The 15,692-nt window shown below is 44.8% G+C and overlaps 1 protein-coding gene across 1 annotated transcript in view; it reads left to right on the top strand.

Moving 5' to 3' along the window:
- The window catches only part of metap1 (methionyl aminopeptidase 1), a 39,934-nt gene extending 30,508 nt beyond the window's left edge, over positions 1–9,426 (top strand). The window contains exons 6-11 of the mRNA XM_083792474.1: positions 1,624–1,707; positions 2,164–2,302; positions 4,711–4,842; positions 5,704–5,847; positions 6,745–6,810; positions 8,015–9,426. Coding sequence (XP_083648600.1) covers positions 1,624–1,707; positions 2,164–2,302; positions 4,711–4,842; positions 5,704–5,847; positions 6,745–6,810; positions 8,015–8,181 — 732 coding nt within the window. The 3' untranslated portion in view covers positions 8,182–9,426. The remainder of the gene's footprint in view (positions 1–1,623; positions 1,708–2,163; positions 2,303–4,710; positions 4,843–5,703; positions 5,848–6,744; positions 6,811–8,014) is intronic.
- Positions 9,427–15,692: the final 6,266 nt, after the last annotated feature.

Here is a 15,692-nt window from a genome sequence, read left to right as displayed (position 1 = left end):
GAAGGTCTAAATGGTGTAACTGTGGTGTTGGTTCCTCAGTTGGCCAGAGAGGTGTTGGACATGTTTAAATGGTGTAACTGTGGTGTGGTTCCTCAGTTGTCCAGAGAGGTGTTGGACATGTTTAAATGGTGTAACTGTGGTGTTGGTTCCTCAGTTGTCCAGAGAGGTGTTGGACATGTTTAAATGGTGTAACTGTGGTGTGGTTCCTCAGTTGTCCAGAGAGGTGTTGGACATGTTTAAATGGTGTATCTGTGGTGTGGTTCCTCAGTTGGCCAGAGAGGTGTTGGACATGTTTAAATGGTGTATCTGTGGTGTGGTTCCTCAGTTGGCCAGAGAGGTGTTGGACATGTTTAAATGGTGTAACTGTGGTGTTGGTTCCTCAGTTGGCCAGAGAGGTGTTGGACATGTTTAAATGGTGTATCTGTGGTGTGGTTCCTCAGTTGGCCAGAGAGGTGTTGGACATGTTTAAATGGTGTAACTGTGGTGTGGTTCCTCAGTTGGCCAGAGAGGTGTTGGACATGTTTAAATGGTGTATCTGTGGTGTGGTTCCTCAGTTGGCCAGAGAGGTGTTGGACATGTTTAAATGGTGTAACTGTGGTGTTGGTTCCTCAGTTGGCCAGAGAGGTGTTGGACATGTTTAAATGGTGTATCTGTGGTGTGGTTCCTCAGTTGTCCAGAGAGGTGTTGGACATGTTTAAATGGTGTAACTGTGGTGTTGGTTCCTCAGTTGTCCAGAGAGGTGTTGGACATGTTTAAATGGTGTATCTGTGGTGTTGGTTCCTCAGTTGCCCAGAGAGGTGTTGGACATGTTTAAATGGTGTAACTGTGGTGTGGTTCCTCAGTTGTCCAGAGAGGTGTTGGACATGTTTAAATGGTGTAACTGTGGTGTGGTTCCTCAGTTGGTCAGAGAGGTGTTGGACATGTTTAAATGGTGTAACTGTGGTGTTGTTCCTCAGTTGTCCAGAGAGGTGTTGGACATGTTTAAATGGTGTAACTGTGGTGTTGTTCCTCAGTTGTCCAGAGAGGTGTTGGACATGTTTAAATGGTGTAACTGTGGTGTTGGTTCCTCAGTTGTCCAGAGAGGTGTTGGACATGTTTAAATGGTGTAACTGTGGTGTTGGTTCCTCAGTTGGTCAGAGAGGTGTTGGACATGTTTAAATGGTGTAACTGTGGTGTGATTCCTCAGTTGTCCAGAGAGGTGTTGGACATGTTTAAATGGTGTAACTGTGGTGTGATTCCTCAGTTGGTCAGAGAGGTGTTGGACATGTTTAAATGGGGTAACTGTGGTGTTGGTTCCTCAGTTGTCCAGAGAGGTGTTGGACATGTTTAAATGGTGTAACTGTGGTGTTGGTTCCTCAGTTGTCCAGAGAGGTGTTGGACATGTTTAAATGGTGTAACTGTGGTGTGGTTCCTCAGTTGGTCAGAGAGGTGTTGGACATGTTTAAATGGGGTAACTGTGGTGTTGGTTCCTCAGTTGTCCAGAGAGGTGTTGGACATGTTTAAATGGTGTAACTGTGGTGTTGGTTCCTCAGTTGTCCAGAGAGGTGTTGGACATGTTTAAATGGTGTAACTGTGGTGTGGTTCTGAAGGTCTAAATGGTGTAACTGTGGTGTGGTTCCTCAGTTGGCCAGAGAGGTGTTGGACATCGCAGCGTTGATGGTGAAGCCTGGCGTCACCACCGAGGAGATTGACCACGCTGTCCATCTGGTATGCACGCACGCAAAACACGCACACACGCACACTAGGGCATTCACTTCTAGTCATTTTGAGGCAATTGACCATGCTGTGCATCTGGTACACACGCGCACGCACACACACACACACACACACACACACACACACACACACACACACACACACACACACACACACAGAGGACGTCAAATAATTTTCAATCACCACATTAGGAGTCATATTTTGCCATTTTTACAAATTGGTTATATTCATGTAAAGAAGAAATTATTATTATAACTAAAGCTAGCAAAATAAAACCAGTACAGCAGTGCATCCCGTGGATGCAGAGGTCGTTGTTTTATTGCGTCCCTTAACTATAAACTGCGTTTTGGGACGCAAAATGCACCCTATTTTAATCTCTGACTGTGTGTGTGTGTGTGTGTGTGTGTGTGTGTGTGTGTGTGTGTGTGTGTGTGTGTGTGTGTGTAGGCGTGCACGGCCAGGAGGTGCTATCCGTCTCCTCTAAACTACTACAACTTCCCCAAGTCCTGCTGCACGTCAGTCAACGAGGTCATCTGTCACGGGATCCCCGACAGAAGACCCTTACTGGACGGGGACATCCTCAACGGTACGGAGGCCTTTAGACGGGTCTGGGGACCCCCAGGGGCCTTTAGAGGGGTCTGGGGACCCCCAGGGGCCTTTAAGAGGGGTCTGGGGACCCCCATGGGCCTTTAAGAGGGGTCTGGGGACCCCCAGGGGCCTTTAAGAGGGGTCCGGGGACCCCCAGGGGCCTTTAAGAGGGGTCTGGGGACGGGGACTTCCTCAACGGTACGGTTCTACTGCCTAACCCAGGGGTCACAACGCGTGGTGTCCACCACACGTTGTGAGCTTGTAGATCAGCTAGTTTCAGCACGCCGTTTAGACACTTTCCCCTTCACAATAAAAGCACATCAGCTTTCACATGTTCATTCTATATAAAGAAAAGACAGGAGGAAAGTGGGCAAGGATTATGAATTCGGTGGCATTTCACATTGCAAAAGGGTGCAGGAAGAGTGGGCATGTGGGCACCTCAGTGTTAAATATCCTTATTGGCCGTTAGGTTGAACATGCCCATGCAGAAGAGTGGGCATGTGGGCACCTCAGTGTTAAATATCCTTTTTGGCCGTTAGGTTGAACATGCCCATGCAGAAGAGTGGGCACCTCAGTGTTAAATATCCTTATTGGCCGTTAGGTTGAACATGCCCATGCAGAAGGTAAGGGGTGTGTCTCATTTCTGTTTCATATACAGTAGCCAAATGATAATAAGCATGGAAAAATGCACTATAGGTTAATTCATTATAATAATTTCCTATAGAATGTGTGAGAGTGAGAAATATAACATGTTATGTGTTTAATTTAAGGCATTTATGCTTCAGCCAAAGAAAACCTTTGCTAGCCTTGGTGTTATTTAACCCATTCTGACCGGGCACCCATTTTGGTGTCAGCATCATGTTATGCTTTAGCTATTTAAAAATAGCAGATCTACAAGCTCATATCGCGCCACCGAGTGGCGCGATACGAGCTTGTAGGTCTGCTATTTTTTGAAAAATCGAAGAACGACTGACATTTTTTAGAATCTGATCTCAGGTCAGAATGGGTTCATCAGACCAGTGTGTGTCCGGCGGAAACCTCGTATGAATCTGATCTCAGGTCAGAATGGGATAAGGTCAAACGAAATAAAAAGTTGGTGCTAACTAATTTGTGGTGGCGCTACCAACTGAAAAGTTAGGTGGCGCCAGTGCTACCTGTGAAAAGGTTAGTCTGGAGCTTGGACATGATGAACGGCCGTCACAGCGTGACTCAAATGGACTCTACGGGAGCGTGGACAATTTAAAACCCCTTCATGAATAGTAGTGGTCTGGTGATGGCGGTGGTCTTACGGACCGCACGCACACACGCACACACCTACCGCACGCACGTACCGCACGCAGTCTGGCTCCCCTCCTCCCCTCTGATGGAGGGACGTGTCACAGACCCAGCAGAGCAGAGACAGAGACTGATGGTGTCATTAGCGTTTACGGACATACTGTAACACCGAAGCAAATACTTCGGTCTTATGCTCCGAAAACAATCCCGGCAGCCTCGCTATATTGAATATATTATTAAGCCATTTTGGGGCGGGAACCCATTTTGGTGTTTTAAACATTGTTATAATGTTTAGCTATTGAAAAATAGCAGATCTACAAGCTCATAGCTTATTATAGGTCTGCTATTTTTGAAAAATCGTGAAAGTGTGCGTGCAAATCTTTGAACAGCAAACATTTTTAACTCAAATCTTTGCTTCTGTCGGGGGGGTCCCTAGAACAACATATTTTCAGATGGGGGTCGGCGGCCAAATACATAATTCTAGAGGTCCTTGACATGAAATATTGAGCACCACTGATACAGAGGGTATGAGCACCACTGATATAGAGGGTATGAGCACCACTGATATAGAGGGTATGAGCACCACTGATATAGAGGGTATGAGCACCACTGATATAGAGGGTATGAGCACCACTGATATAGAGGGTATGAGCACCACTGATATAGAGGGTATGAGCACCACTGATATAGAGGGTATGCGCATGACATCATCATCAAACCAGGAAGTTATGCAGGAACGCCTACTGAGTGGCAAAAAACTACTTTATGGCCTCGACAGTCCATGCATCCACACAGAAACCTACTCTCTGATTGCATTAAACGACGTTAAACAATGTTAAACTCACTTTGCCACTCGATGTGCCACTCGATGTGCCATTCACTTTAAGCATGCGCATACCCTCCATAGAAACATGGGGTTTTTCAGAAAATTGTCATGATTTAGAAGACATTTTTTTAATTTCGACGTCAGGTCTAAATGGATTAATATAAAGCCCTCAAAGTGTTAGTACCAAAAGTATAAAGTACACATTATCAGGTGTACTTCCAGGTTCTCCTAGAGTCGTAGGAGTCACCGATAGGCTGATCCCACTTCAGGTGGAGTGTGTTTGACCTCTTGACCTCTCCCTGCAGTGGACATCACCGTCTATCACAACGGTTTCCATGGCGACCTGAACGAGACCTTCTACGTGGGCGACGTGGACGAGGGAGGCAAGAGACTGGTCCAGACCACCTACCAATGCCTTATGCAGTCTATCGACGCTGGTAAGACCCTTATGCACTCCTTATGCAGTCTATCGACGCTGGTGAGACCCTTATGCACTCCTTATGCAGTCTATCGACGCTGGTGAGACCCTTATGAACTCCTTATGCAGTCTATTGACGCTGGTGAGACCCTTATGAACTCCTTATGCAGTCTATCGACTCTGGTGAGACCCTTATGCACTCCTTATGCAGCGGTGGCTCAGGGGTAGAGTGCCTGGATGGTAACCGTAAGGTTGCCAGTTCGAACCCGGGCTCCCCCAGAGTTACTGTCGAAGTGTCCTTGAGCAAGACACTGAACCCCTAATTGCTCCCGATGTGCAGGTTGGTGCCTTGCATGGTTTCCGCTGCCATCGGTGTATGAATGGGTGAATGTAATGCACAATCTATGTAAAGCGCCTTGGATAAAGGCGCTATATAAATGCACCATTTACCATTTACCTTATGCAGTCTATCGACGCTGGTAAGACCCTTATGAACTCCTTATGCAGTCTATCGACGCTGGTAAGACCCTTATGAACTCCTTATGCAGTCTATCGACGCTGGTAAGACCCTTATGAACTCCTTATGCAGTCTATCGACGCTGGTAAGACCCTTATGCACTCCTTATGCAGTCTATCGACGCTGGTAAGACCCTTATGAACTCCTTATGCAGTCTATCGACGCTGTTTTTGGGACACTTAACCCCGTTTGCATCCAGATCTCATTTTAATGATGTTTAATTGGGAGACAAGGTTTTTATGTTGTGTTCTTAGATATCATCGTATCTCAAAGTGTCTGTGATGTCATGGACACTGATGTCATGGACACTGTCTGTGATGTCATGGCCCCTGCTCTAAGCATTGTGGGTAATGTATTCCTCAGTGAAGCCGGGCGTGCGCTACAGAGAGCTGGGGAACGTGATCCAGAAACACGCCCAGGCCAACGGCTTCTCCGTGGTCAGGAGTTACTGTGGGCACGGGATCCACCGGCTGTTCCACACCGCGCCCAACGTACCGCACTACGCCAGTACGTACACACACACACACACACACACACACACACACACCTACAGGCTGTTCCACACCGCGCCCAACGTACCACACTACGCCAGTATGTACACACACACACACACACACACACACACACACACACACACACACACACACTGTTACTGTGGGCACGGGATCCACCGGCTGTTCCACACCGCGCCCAACGTACCGCACTACGCCAGTATGTACACACACACACACACACACACACACACACACACACACACACACACACACACACACACACACACACCTACAGGCTGTTCCACACCGCGCCCAACGTACCGCACTACGCCAGTATGCACACACACACACACACACACACACACGCACGCACGCACGCACGCACACACACACAGGCTGTTCCACACGACCAATTCATCACGAGATACTGACCCCAACTACATTGTCTGACTGTTGAATTCCTTGCATTTAATTTCCGACGTGGGTTTCTGGATAATGTGTTTGATTGATTGATTGATTGATTGAAATATTTATTAACAGTTTGTAGAATTACAGTACATTTCAATACAATACAATACTCAATACAAAGAGTTTTTGTTGGAAGTTTTTGTTTTTGTAATTAAGCATTACACTTGTTTACAACAGGGTCCACATTGTTCAATTCATCAAAACATTTAGAGACATACAAATAGACACTTCTATGTAGTTAAAGAACAGAACAGGAATTCATCATAAAGGAAGCAAAAAGGGAAAAGATACATATACAGTGAGGGTAAAGGGGGGGGGTTTCAGATTTTACAGAGGCCAGTTTTGAATCGCAGCCGTCCGTAGGTGCCCTTTGAGAGCGGTTTTGAAGGAGTCAAGGGATTCACATGTCTGTGTCTGTGTTTGTTTTGTGTTTGTTTTGTAGAAAACAAAGCAGTAGGAGTAATGAAGCCGGGACACGTATTCACCATCGAACCCATGATATGTGAAGGTGAGTATTGGATAGAGCCATTTGAAATCTGTTTTATATGAACCCATGATACTGTATATCAAGTGATGTTTTAACATTACAAACTTTCTAATTAACTTCAGTATTCAACGTGTCGGGGTCCTAGCAACTCCTTCTGTCGTCTGTGCTACCATGCTAATGCTACCCTGCTGCGTTCGCTCCGCTGCTGACAGGCGGTGGGAGCAAAGGGACAGATCTTCAAATGAACGCCGCATTGAGCCTCGACACGCTGTTAGCTTGTAGCTCTGCTCTTTTTGGCGAACGACACCGCCGTTCAGAAATATAAATAAATGTAGGTATAGAACCGCGACTATAGAATGTGCACGTTCGCGCGTGTGGCTAAAAAGCTCGCTCCTCCGTCTTCACTTGATTTCTGAACAAACCTGACCACCACTGAATGTTCCATTTTCTCCCTGAATTTCAGCCCAGATTAGGGCCAATTCCGCAATATTCCGCGTTTTATTCCAATTCCATTTTTATTGGTCATTTCCGCGATTCCGTTAACACAGATTTCATATGGCTCAGTTTGTCACATTCAATAGATCCCGTGATCTTTTGTGGCCAGATATAATTTATTTGGGTTTATTAGGACTATAGTAAATAATAAAAGAATAAATCACCATATTTCTTTTGTAAAGAAATACATATTTAGCCCCATGTTCGAATGCCCCCCCCCCTGTACAAAAAATTGCTAAAACCCCTAAAACGAAAGAAAGCAGCAAATGAAAAACAACTAACACTCAGCTTTTACTTTGTCTAATAACCTAAAACATGAACCTTGGGTAACATGTAGGTCTGCTATTTTCGAAAAAGAAAAAAAAAGCTTGTAGATCTGCTCTTTTTCAACAGGTAAAGTATAACATAATGCTTTTGCGTGGACTGAGTCCATTTCGACGCAGATGCACTTTTTGGTTCAAACAACATTAGACTTTTTTACCGTAAGACTTAACAAACACATGTACAAACCTGTGTGTGTGTGTGTGTGTGTGTGTGTGTGTGTGTGTGTGTGTGTGTGTGTGTGTGTGTGTGTGTGTGTGTGTGTGTGTGTGTGTGTGTGTGTGTGTGTGTGTGTGTGTGTGTGTGTGTGTGTGTGTGTGTGTGTGTGTGTGTGTGTGTGTGTGTGTGTGTGTGTGTGTGTGTGTGTGTGTGTGTGTGTGTGTGTGTGCGTGTCTCTCTCTCTCTCCAGGGGGCTGGCAGGACGAGACGTGGCCTGACGGATGGACGGCGGTCACCCGTGACGGGCGCCGCTCGGCGCAGTTTGAGCACACCCTGCTGGTGACGGAGACGGGCTGCGACGTGCTGACGCGCCGCTGGGAGGGGGGGGGCAGCCCCCACTTCCAGAGCCAAGGCTAAGAGGCCCCGCCCCTGACCACGCCCCTAACCACCAGGACACCGCCCCCTCCCAGAGGCAGCCCCCACTCTTCCAGAGCCAAAACTAAGGCCACGCCCCCCCGGGCCACAACCCCATCCTCCCCCCCCCTCCCCCCAAAGGACACATTATTAACCCATTCTGACCTGAGATCAGATTCATACGAGGTTTCCACTGGACACACACACTGGTCTGATTATAACCCATTCTGACCTGAGATCAGATTCTAAAAAAAAAATGTCAGTCACTCTTCGATTTTTCAAAAACAGCAGACCTACAAGCTCATAGCGCGCCACTCGGTGGCGCGCTATGAGCTTGTAGATCTGCTGTTTTTCAATAGCTAAAGCATAACGTAATGCTAACACCAAAAATGGGTTCCCGTTCAGAATGGGTTAAACCGTTAACGAACGGCATCAAGCCCCGCCCGCCATTTTAGTCGACTGAATCGACTGTATAGATTTAGTCGACTAAAATCTAGTGATATTTGGCCGACTAAAAACTAGACTAACAACACTACAACATTAAAGCTAAATGGAATGTTTAGAAAAATGACTATGACTAAAACTAAAAGATTAAATTTGTCATCAACACTCATGCCATTCCCTCTGGATCGCACACACACGCACACACACACACACACAGTGTGTTGCTATAATACTTGTGAGGGTCGACCCGATTTTAGGATTGTATAATTGTCGTAAAAATGCGATGCTTCGCCGGTGTGTCGCGCATAGCGAACCTCAAGCCGTTAATTAGCCGTTCCACGACGCTCGCGAGTCTCCTCGAGTCGTCGGGAGGTTCGGCTGTTTTTTCGACCGCGTAACTTATGTCACTAAATCTGTGACGATTCCAACCTCCCAAAAGCCCTAAACGTAAAACCTCTGAACGCGTAACCCGAACCCGAACCCAGAATCTGTCCCTGATCTGAAAACGATGTGTTTTCACCATAATTAATTCATTCTTCTATCCCTAGCAACTATAGGCATGTAACGATATATCGATATATCGATATCGATATTAATCCCGACGATATGAATCGATTTAATACAATACAATAATTAATTTTCAATGTATTTATTTCTTCTAGCTAGTGAATTATGGTGTGTGTGTGATGTGAGATGTGAGCTTTCTATCATCAAGTGCTTTTTGGAGAGAAATGAGACTTTCAGTCACTTTCAGTAGAGCACTGTATAGAAGCTGACCAGCTGATGGTTGTTGATGCTCATTAACCCATTCTGACCTGAGATCAGATTCATACGAGGTTTCCACTGGACACACACTGGTCTGATTAACCCATTCTGACCTGAGATCAGATTAAAAAAATGTCAGTCGTTCTTCGATTTCTTTCCAAAAAATAGCAGACCTACAAGCTCGTAGCGCGCCACTCGGTGGCGCGCTATGAGCTTGTAGATCTGCTATTTTTCAATAGCTAAAGAATAACATGATGCTAACACCAAAATGGGTTCCCGTTCAGAATGGGTTAAAAAAAAAGAATATATATTCAAAGATTTGTGCCGCATTTTCACGATTTTTTCCAAAAATAGCAGACCTATACAAGCTCGTAGCGCGGCACTCGGTATATAAACTTAAACACTGTAATTTTTCTGGATTTGTTTTTAGTTTGTTTAAAATATGGTGTAAAATCGTATCGTGAGCCTCATATCGTGATACGAATCGTATAATTTATGGTGAGTGGAGCGAATCGTTACATGCCTACTAGCAACCCATCCAACGTCTGTGTATATTTATTATCCTTATTATACTCCTTTATATATCCATAAATCAATATTTTCTCCCCCGTGAGGACCAGGAAAATTGTTACATTTCTCAAATTCTACTGTACATTATAGGGGACGTTTGGCCCTCATAAGTATTATAATAATACCACACGCAAGCACACGCACACGCACGCACATACACACACTCCGGGGCACGGGGGGGGGGGGCCTCCAACTGCTCATCGAATAAAAGATTAGTTGATTAATTAAACATTAATGGCAGTATTTGCATATGTGTGACATCAGCTTTGGATTGTGTTCTTACTGTGTGTGTGTGTGTGTGTGTGTGTGTGTGTGTGTGTGACTGTGTGTGTATGTGTGTGTGTGTGTGTGTGTGTGTGTGTGTGTGTGTGTGTGTGTGTGTGTGTGTGTGTGTGTGTGTGTGTGTGTGTGTGTGTGGATGGGAGTGTCTGGTTTATAAAGTACCAGTTTTAAACTCATTTTATTTTGTCATGGACCCCCAGGAAACTATGCTTAAGCAATAAGCCACGAGAGGTCTCAGGTTAGCGGGTATTTTACACTGGCTGGGGGCGTAGGCAGACCCGACCCAGCCAGTGTAAAATACCCGGTAAGCTGGGGCCTCGAGTGGCTTATTGCTTTTCTAAAACGGTTACAAACATATAGCAATATTAACCTAATAAAACGATTGAATAGAGCACCGAAGTCTGACGTCACTTTCAGTAGAGGGCGTCAGTCCCCAGGTTCATGTATTTGTTTAGTTGCATTGAAATCCCCATTGAGGCGATTTGAGATCGCCTCATATAACAACTGTGTTTGAAAAATAAACATGTCATCCCGGCCGCTTCACTCATATGGATATGAAGATTCAACTGACTGAGAGAAAACGCTAATGTTACTGCTACTGAATTAGTTCGATTTTCGCTAGAAGCTGCAGACTGTATCATATATGAGTGACTGACTGTTGCAAACGATACAGAGACACCTCCCTGACAATAACGCCGAGACAGCTTGTTTCTTTTTGGACCACAACGCTTATAGTAGACTATATTAAGATCACCCCATGTTATTCTCCATAGAGAAATTACTTCCGCGAACCAGGGGAATCGAAGGGATGAGCGAGTTACGTCAGGACTTCGGTGCTCTATTACAAAAGCAGCTACGCTTTGCGCCACCAGAGGGAGCCACAACACTTCCTTGTTGTGCTCGGCAAGTATAGGCTATGTGACGGGAGAATAGCGCTTGATGTCTTTACGGGGCTGCCTGGAGCCACACATTCACAGTCATATGAGCCGGGCGGTGCTTAGACGCGCCGCACGGCATGGGTTTGTAAAGCAATCAAGCGCTCCCCTTCCCCAGTACAGCTACAGAGCTGTGGATCAGCTGGGAATGATACAAAGTGATTGAAGGTGTGGGTTATCGGTGGAATTTACAACGGTGACGTTAACCAGCCAATCAGAATCAAGTATTGGGACTACCCGTTTTAGAAATTACATTAGACCACAGGGGTTCCCAAACTTTAATGTCAAGGACCCCCAAATTGACCCCCATTTGAAAAGACATGCCAGGGACCCCCATAAGAGTAGATGTTTTCAGCTCTAGCAGTGATTCTCAACCCGTTTAATTTCAACGACCCCCCCCCCCCCAGTTTGACATGCATTAGTCTACGACGGACCCCCCAATTTAATGTCATTTCTATCTCTGGGACCCCCAATTTATATTGTAAAATCAGTGTTAATTTAACTAATTTGATATCTCCGACAGTCAACGCACTGCGACGCTACAACGGAAGCATGATTCATGACGGCCCGCGGTGGAATGGACAAGTTTAGGGTATCGGGTTTACGTTATTTTGTTTGTCATTTTGTCACTGTGTCGTTCTGGCTCTGTGGGCAGGTACAGTAGGTGCCAAGCGCTGCCTGAGAAGGAAGATCAGCGTCAACATAAAGCTTGTCACTGTACGGAGGCTCACAGCGCTGTAAAATATAATATTATAGATGGTTGTGTTGAGACTCTGGACATGACAAAACACAGTGATGATTTAGGCTGTGTTATCTGCTATGGTGTTGATCCACTGACAGTGGAAATGTAACACTGGTTTCAACCATAGACTGTAAAAAGAAATATGGACAAAGCGTTTGCCGGGTCTGATATGGACGTAAGATGAAGCCTGTCAGTCCTTGAATTGTAAATTGCCATCTTTGTAGATCCGTTTGGGCCCAGCTGGCCATTGGCTGGCTCCGTTTGGGCCCAGCTGGCCGATTGGCTGGCCCAGACAACGAGGCGGGACTTCCCCCTTCTTCTTAGTTGGTTTTTATTTTGACTCGAGTGGGTGGGGAATCCCGATCATAGACTGTAACGGTAGCCACGCCCCTCAGAACATGCAACTTTATGGTAATTTATTTTAATAAATGGGACCATAATTTTCCAAAAAGAATATTATGACATTAGAAATGAGACTTTAAACTAGTGACTGGAAGCAGAACGTATTCATGACCATGTTTATTAAGGTAATACAGTCTAGGTGAAGTTGGGCCCAAATACATGGACTTCTATGGAGCTATGTTTTATTTTTGGGCCCAATGACAGCGCCACAACAGGCCATTATATGAACTTTCAGGATGTCCCGATTTCCTTAGTGGCTTCACAAAATATCTGTCTGACTGCCCCCCTGGTTAAATATCTGTCTGACTGCCCCCCTGGTTAAATATCTGTCTGACTGCCCCCCTGGTTAAATATCTGTCTGACTGCCCCCTGGTTAAATATCTGTCTGACTGCCCCCCTGGTTAAATATCTGTCTGACTGCCCTCCTGGTTAAATATCTGTCTGACTGCCCTCCTGGTTAAATATCTGTCTGACTGCCCCCCTGGTTAAATATCTGTCTGACTGCCCCCCTGGTTTCAACACAGCCATCTTTCTAGAGTACATTGTGCTTCAGTATGTTGACAAGCTTCATGGAGATGCTAATTTGGCACCTGCCCACAGAGCCAAAACTACTAGTAACTGGTGTACTGACCATGGTATTACTGTGTTAAAACTACTAGTAACTGGTGTAATGACCATGACATTACTGTGTTAAAACTACTAGTAACTGGTGTACTGACCATGGTATTACTGTGTTAAAACTACTAGTAACTGGTGTACTGACCATGGTATTACTGTGATAAAACTACTAGTAACTGGTGTACTGACCATGGTATTACTGTGATAAAACTACTAGTAACTGGTGTACTGACCATGACATTACTGTGTTAAAACTACTAGTAACTGGTGTACTGACCATGGTATCACTGTGTTAAAACTACTAGTAACTGGTGTACTGACCATGGTATCACTGTGTTAAAACTACTAGTAACTGGTGTACTGACCATGGTATTACTGTGTTAAAACTACTAGTAACTGGTGTACTGACCATGGTATTACTGTGTTAAAACTACTAGTAACTGGTGTACTGACCATGGTATTACTGTGTTAAAACTACTAGTAACTGGTGTACCGACCGTGGTATTACTGTGTTAAAACTACTAGTAACTGGTGTACTGACCATGGTATTACTGTGTTAAAACTACTAGTAACTGGTGTACTGACCATGGTATTACTGTGTTAAAACTACTAGTAACTAGGGGCACGGTGGCACAGTTGGTAGTGCTGTCGCCTCACAGCTAGAAGGTCCTGGGTTCGATTCCCGCTCGGGGCGCTGTGGGTGCTGGCGGCGTGTTTCCTCCTCCGCGTCATCAGTGCCCATACCCGAAGGCGGGGTTGGCGAAAGGGCCTTTCTGTGTGGAGTTTGCATGTTCTCCCCGTGTCCCCTAGGGTAGGTACCCTCACAAAAACATGCAGTAATCCTGGTCTCTAAACTGCCTCCCCCTGGCCAGCCGGGACACCTGACGGAGGGGAAAGGAACTGGTTGGAATAACGTGCTCCTTCCACGCGCTACGTCCAACCAGGGAAACTCCCCCCTCTCAGGTGTAAAGGAGCAACTTGGACACTCAAGCATGAAGGAAGCATGAGTTAAGTCCGTTGCTCTCCCTAGGTTGGCGGAGGGTGTGTAGAGCCCAGGATCACATTAGATGATTGACACTGGGGTGAAAAATGGGTTACAAAATCGTGGGACAAAAAATATAGAAAAAAAAAAAGAACTACTAGTAACTGGTGTACCGACCGTGGTATTACTGTGTTAAAACTACTAGTAACTGGTGTACTGACCATGGTATTACTGTGTTAAAACTACTAGTAACTGGTGTACTGACCATGGTATTACTGTGTTAAAACTACTAGTAACTGGTGTACTGACCATGGTACTACTGTGTTAAAACTACTAGTAACTGGTGTACTGACCATGGTACTACTGTGTTAAAACTACTAGTAACTGGTGTACTGACCATGGTATTACTGTGTTAAAACTACTAGTAACTGGTGTACTGACCATGGTATCACTGTGTTAAAACTACTAGTAACTGGTGTACTGACCATGGTATTACTGTGTTAAAACTACTAGTAACTGGTGTACTGACCATGGTATTACTGTGTTAAAACTACTAGTAACTGGTGTACTGACCATGGTATTACTGTGTTAAAACTACTAGTAACTGGTGTACTGACCATGGTATCACTGTGTTAAAACTACTAGTAACTGGTGTACTGACCATGGTATCACTGTGTTAAAACTACTAGTAACTGGTGTACTGACCATGGTATCACTGTGTTAAAACTACTAGTAACTGGTGTAATGACCATGACATTACTGTGTTAAAACTACTAGTAACTGGTGTACTGACCATGGTATTACTGTGTTGAAACTACTAGTAACTGGTGTACTGACCATGGTATTACTGTGTTAAAACTACTAGTAACTGGTGTACTGACCATGGTATTACTGTGTTAAAACTACTAGCAACTGGTGTACCGACCGTGGTATTACTGTGTTAAAACTACTAGTAACTGGTGTACTGACCATGGTATTACTGTGTTAAAACTACTAGTAACTGGTGTACCGACCATGACATTACTGTGTTAAAACTACTAGTAACTGGTGTACTGACCATGGTATTACTGTGTTAAAACTACTAGTAACTGGTGTACTGACCATGGTATTACTGTGTTAAAACTACTAGTAACTGGTGTACTGACCGTGGTATTACTGTGTTAAAACTACTAGTAACTGGTGTACTGACCATGGTATTACTGTGTTAAAACTACTAGTAACTGGTGTACTGACCGTGGTATTACTGTGTTAAAACTACTAGTAACTGGTGTACTGACCATGGTATTACTGTGTTAAAACTACTAGTAACTGGTGTACCGACCGTGGTATTACTGTGTTAAAACTACTAGTAACTGGTGTACCGACCGTGGTATTACTGTGTTAAAACTACTAGTAACTGGTGTACCGACCGTGGTATTACTGTGTTAAAACTACTAGTAACTGGTGTACTGACCATGGTATTACTGTGTTAAAACTACTAGTAACTGGTGTACTGACCATGGTATTACTGTGTTAAAACTACTAGTAACTGGTGTACCGACCGTGGTATTACTGTGTTAAAACTACTAGTAACTGGTGTACTGACCATGATATTACTGTGTTAAAACTACTAGTAACTGGTGTACCGACCGTGGTATTACTGTGTTAAAACTACTAGTAACTGGTGTACTGACCATGGTATTACTGTGTTAAAACTACTAGTAACTGGTGTACCGACCATGGTATTACTGTGTTAAAACTACTAGTAACTGGTGTAATGACCATGGTATTACTG

Source organism: Protomyctophum parallelum (assembly GCF_964188405.1).
Source record: "Protomyctophum parallelum genome assembly, chromosome: 20".
NCBI lineage: Eukaryota > Metazoa > Chordata > Actinopteri > Myctophiformes > Myctophidae > Protomyctophum > Protomyctophum parallelum.
The sequence above is the reverse complement of the archived record's forward strand: the minus strand, read 5'-3'. Positions and strand labels throughout refer to the sequence as shown.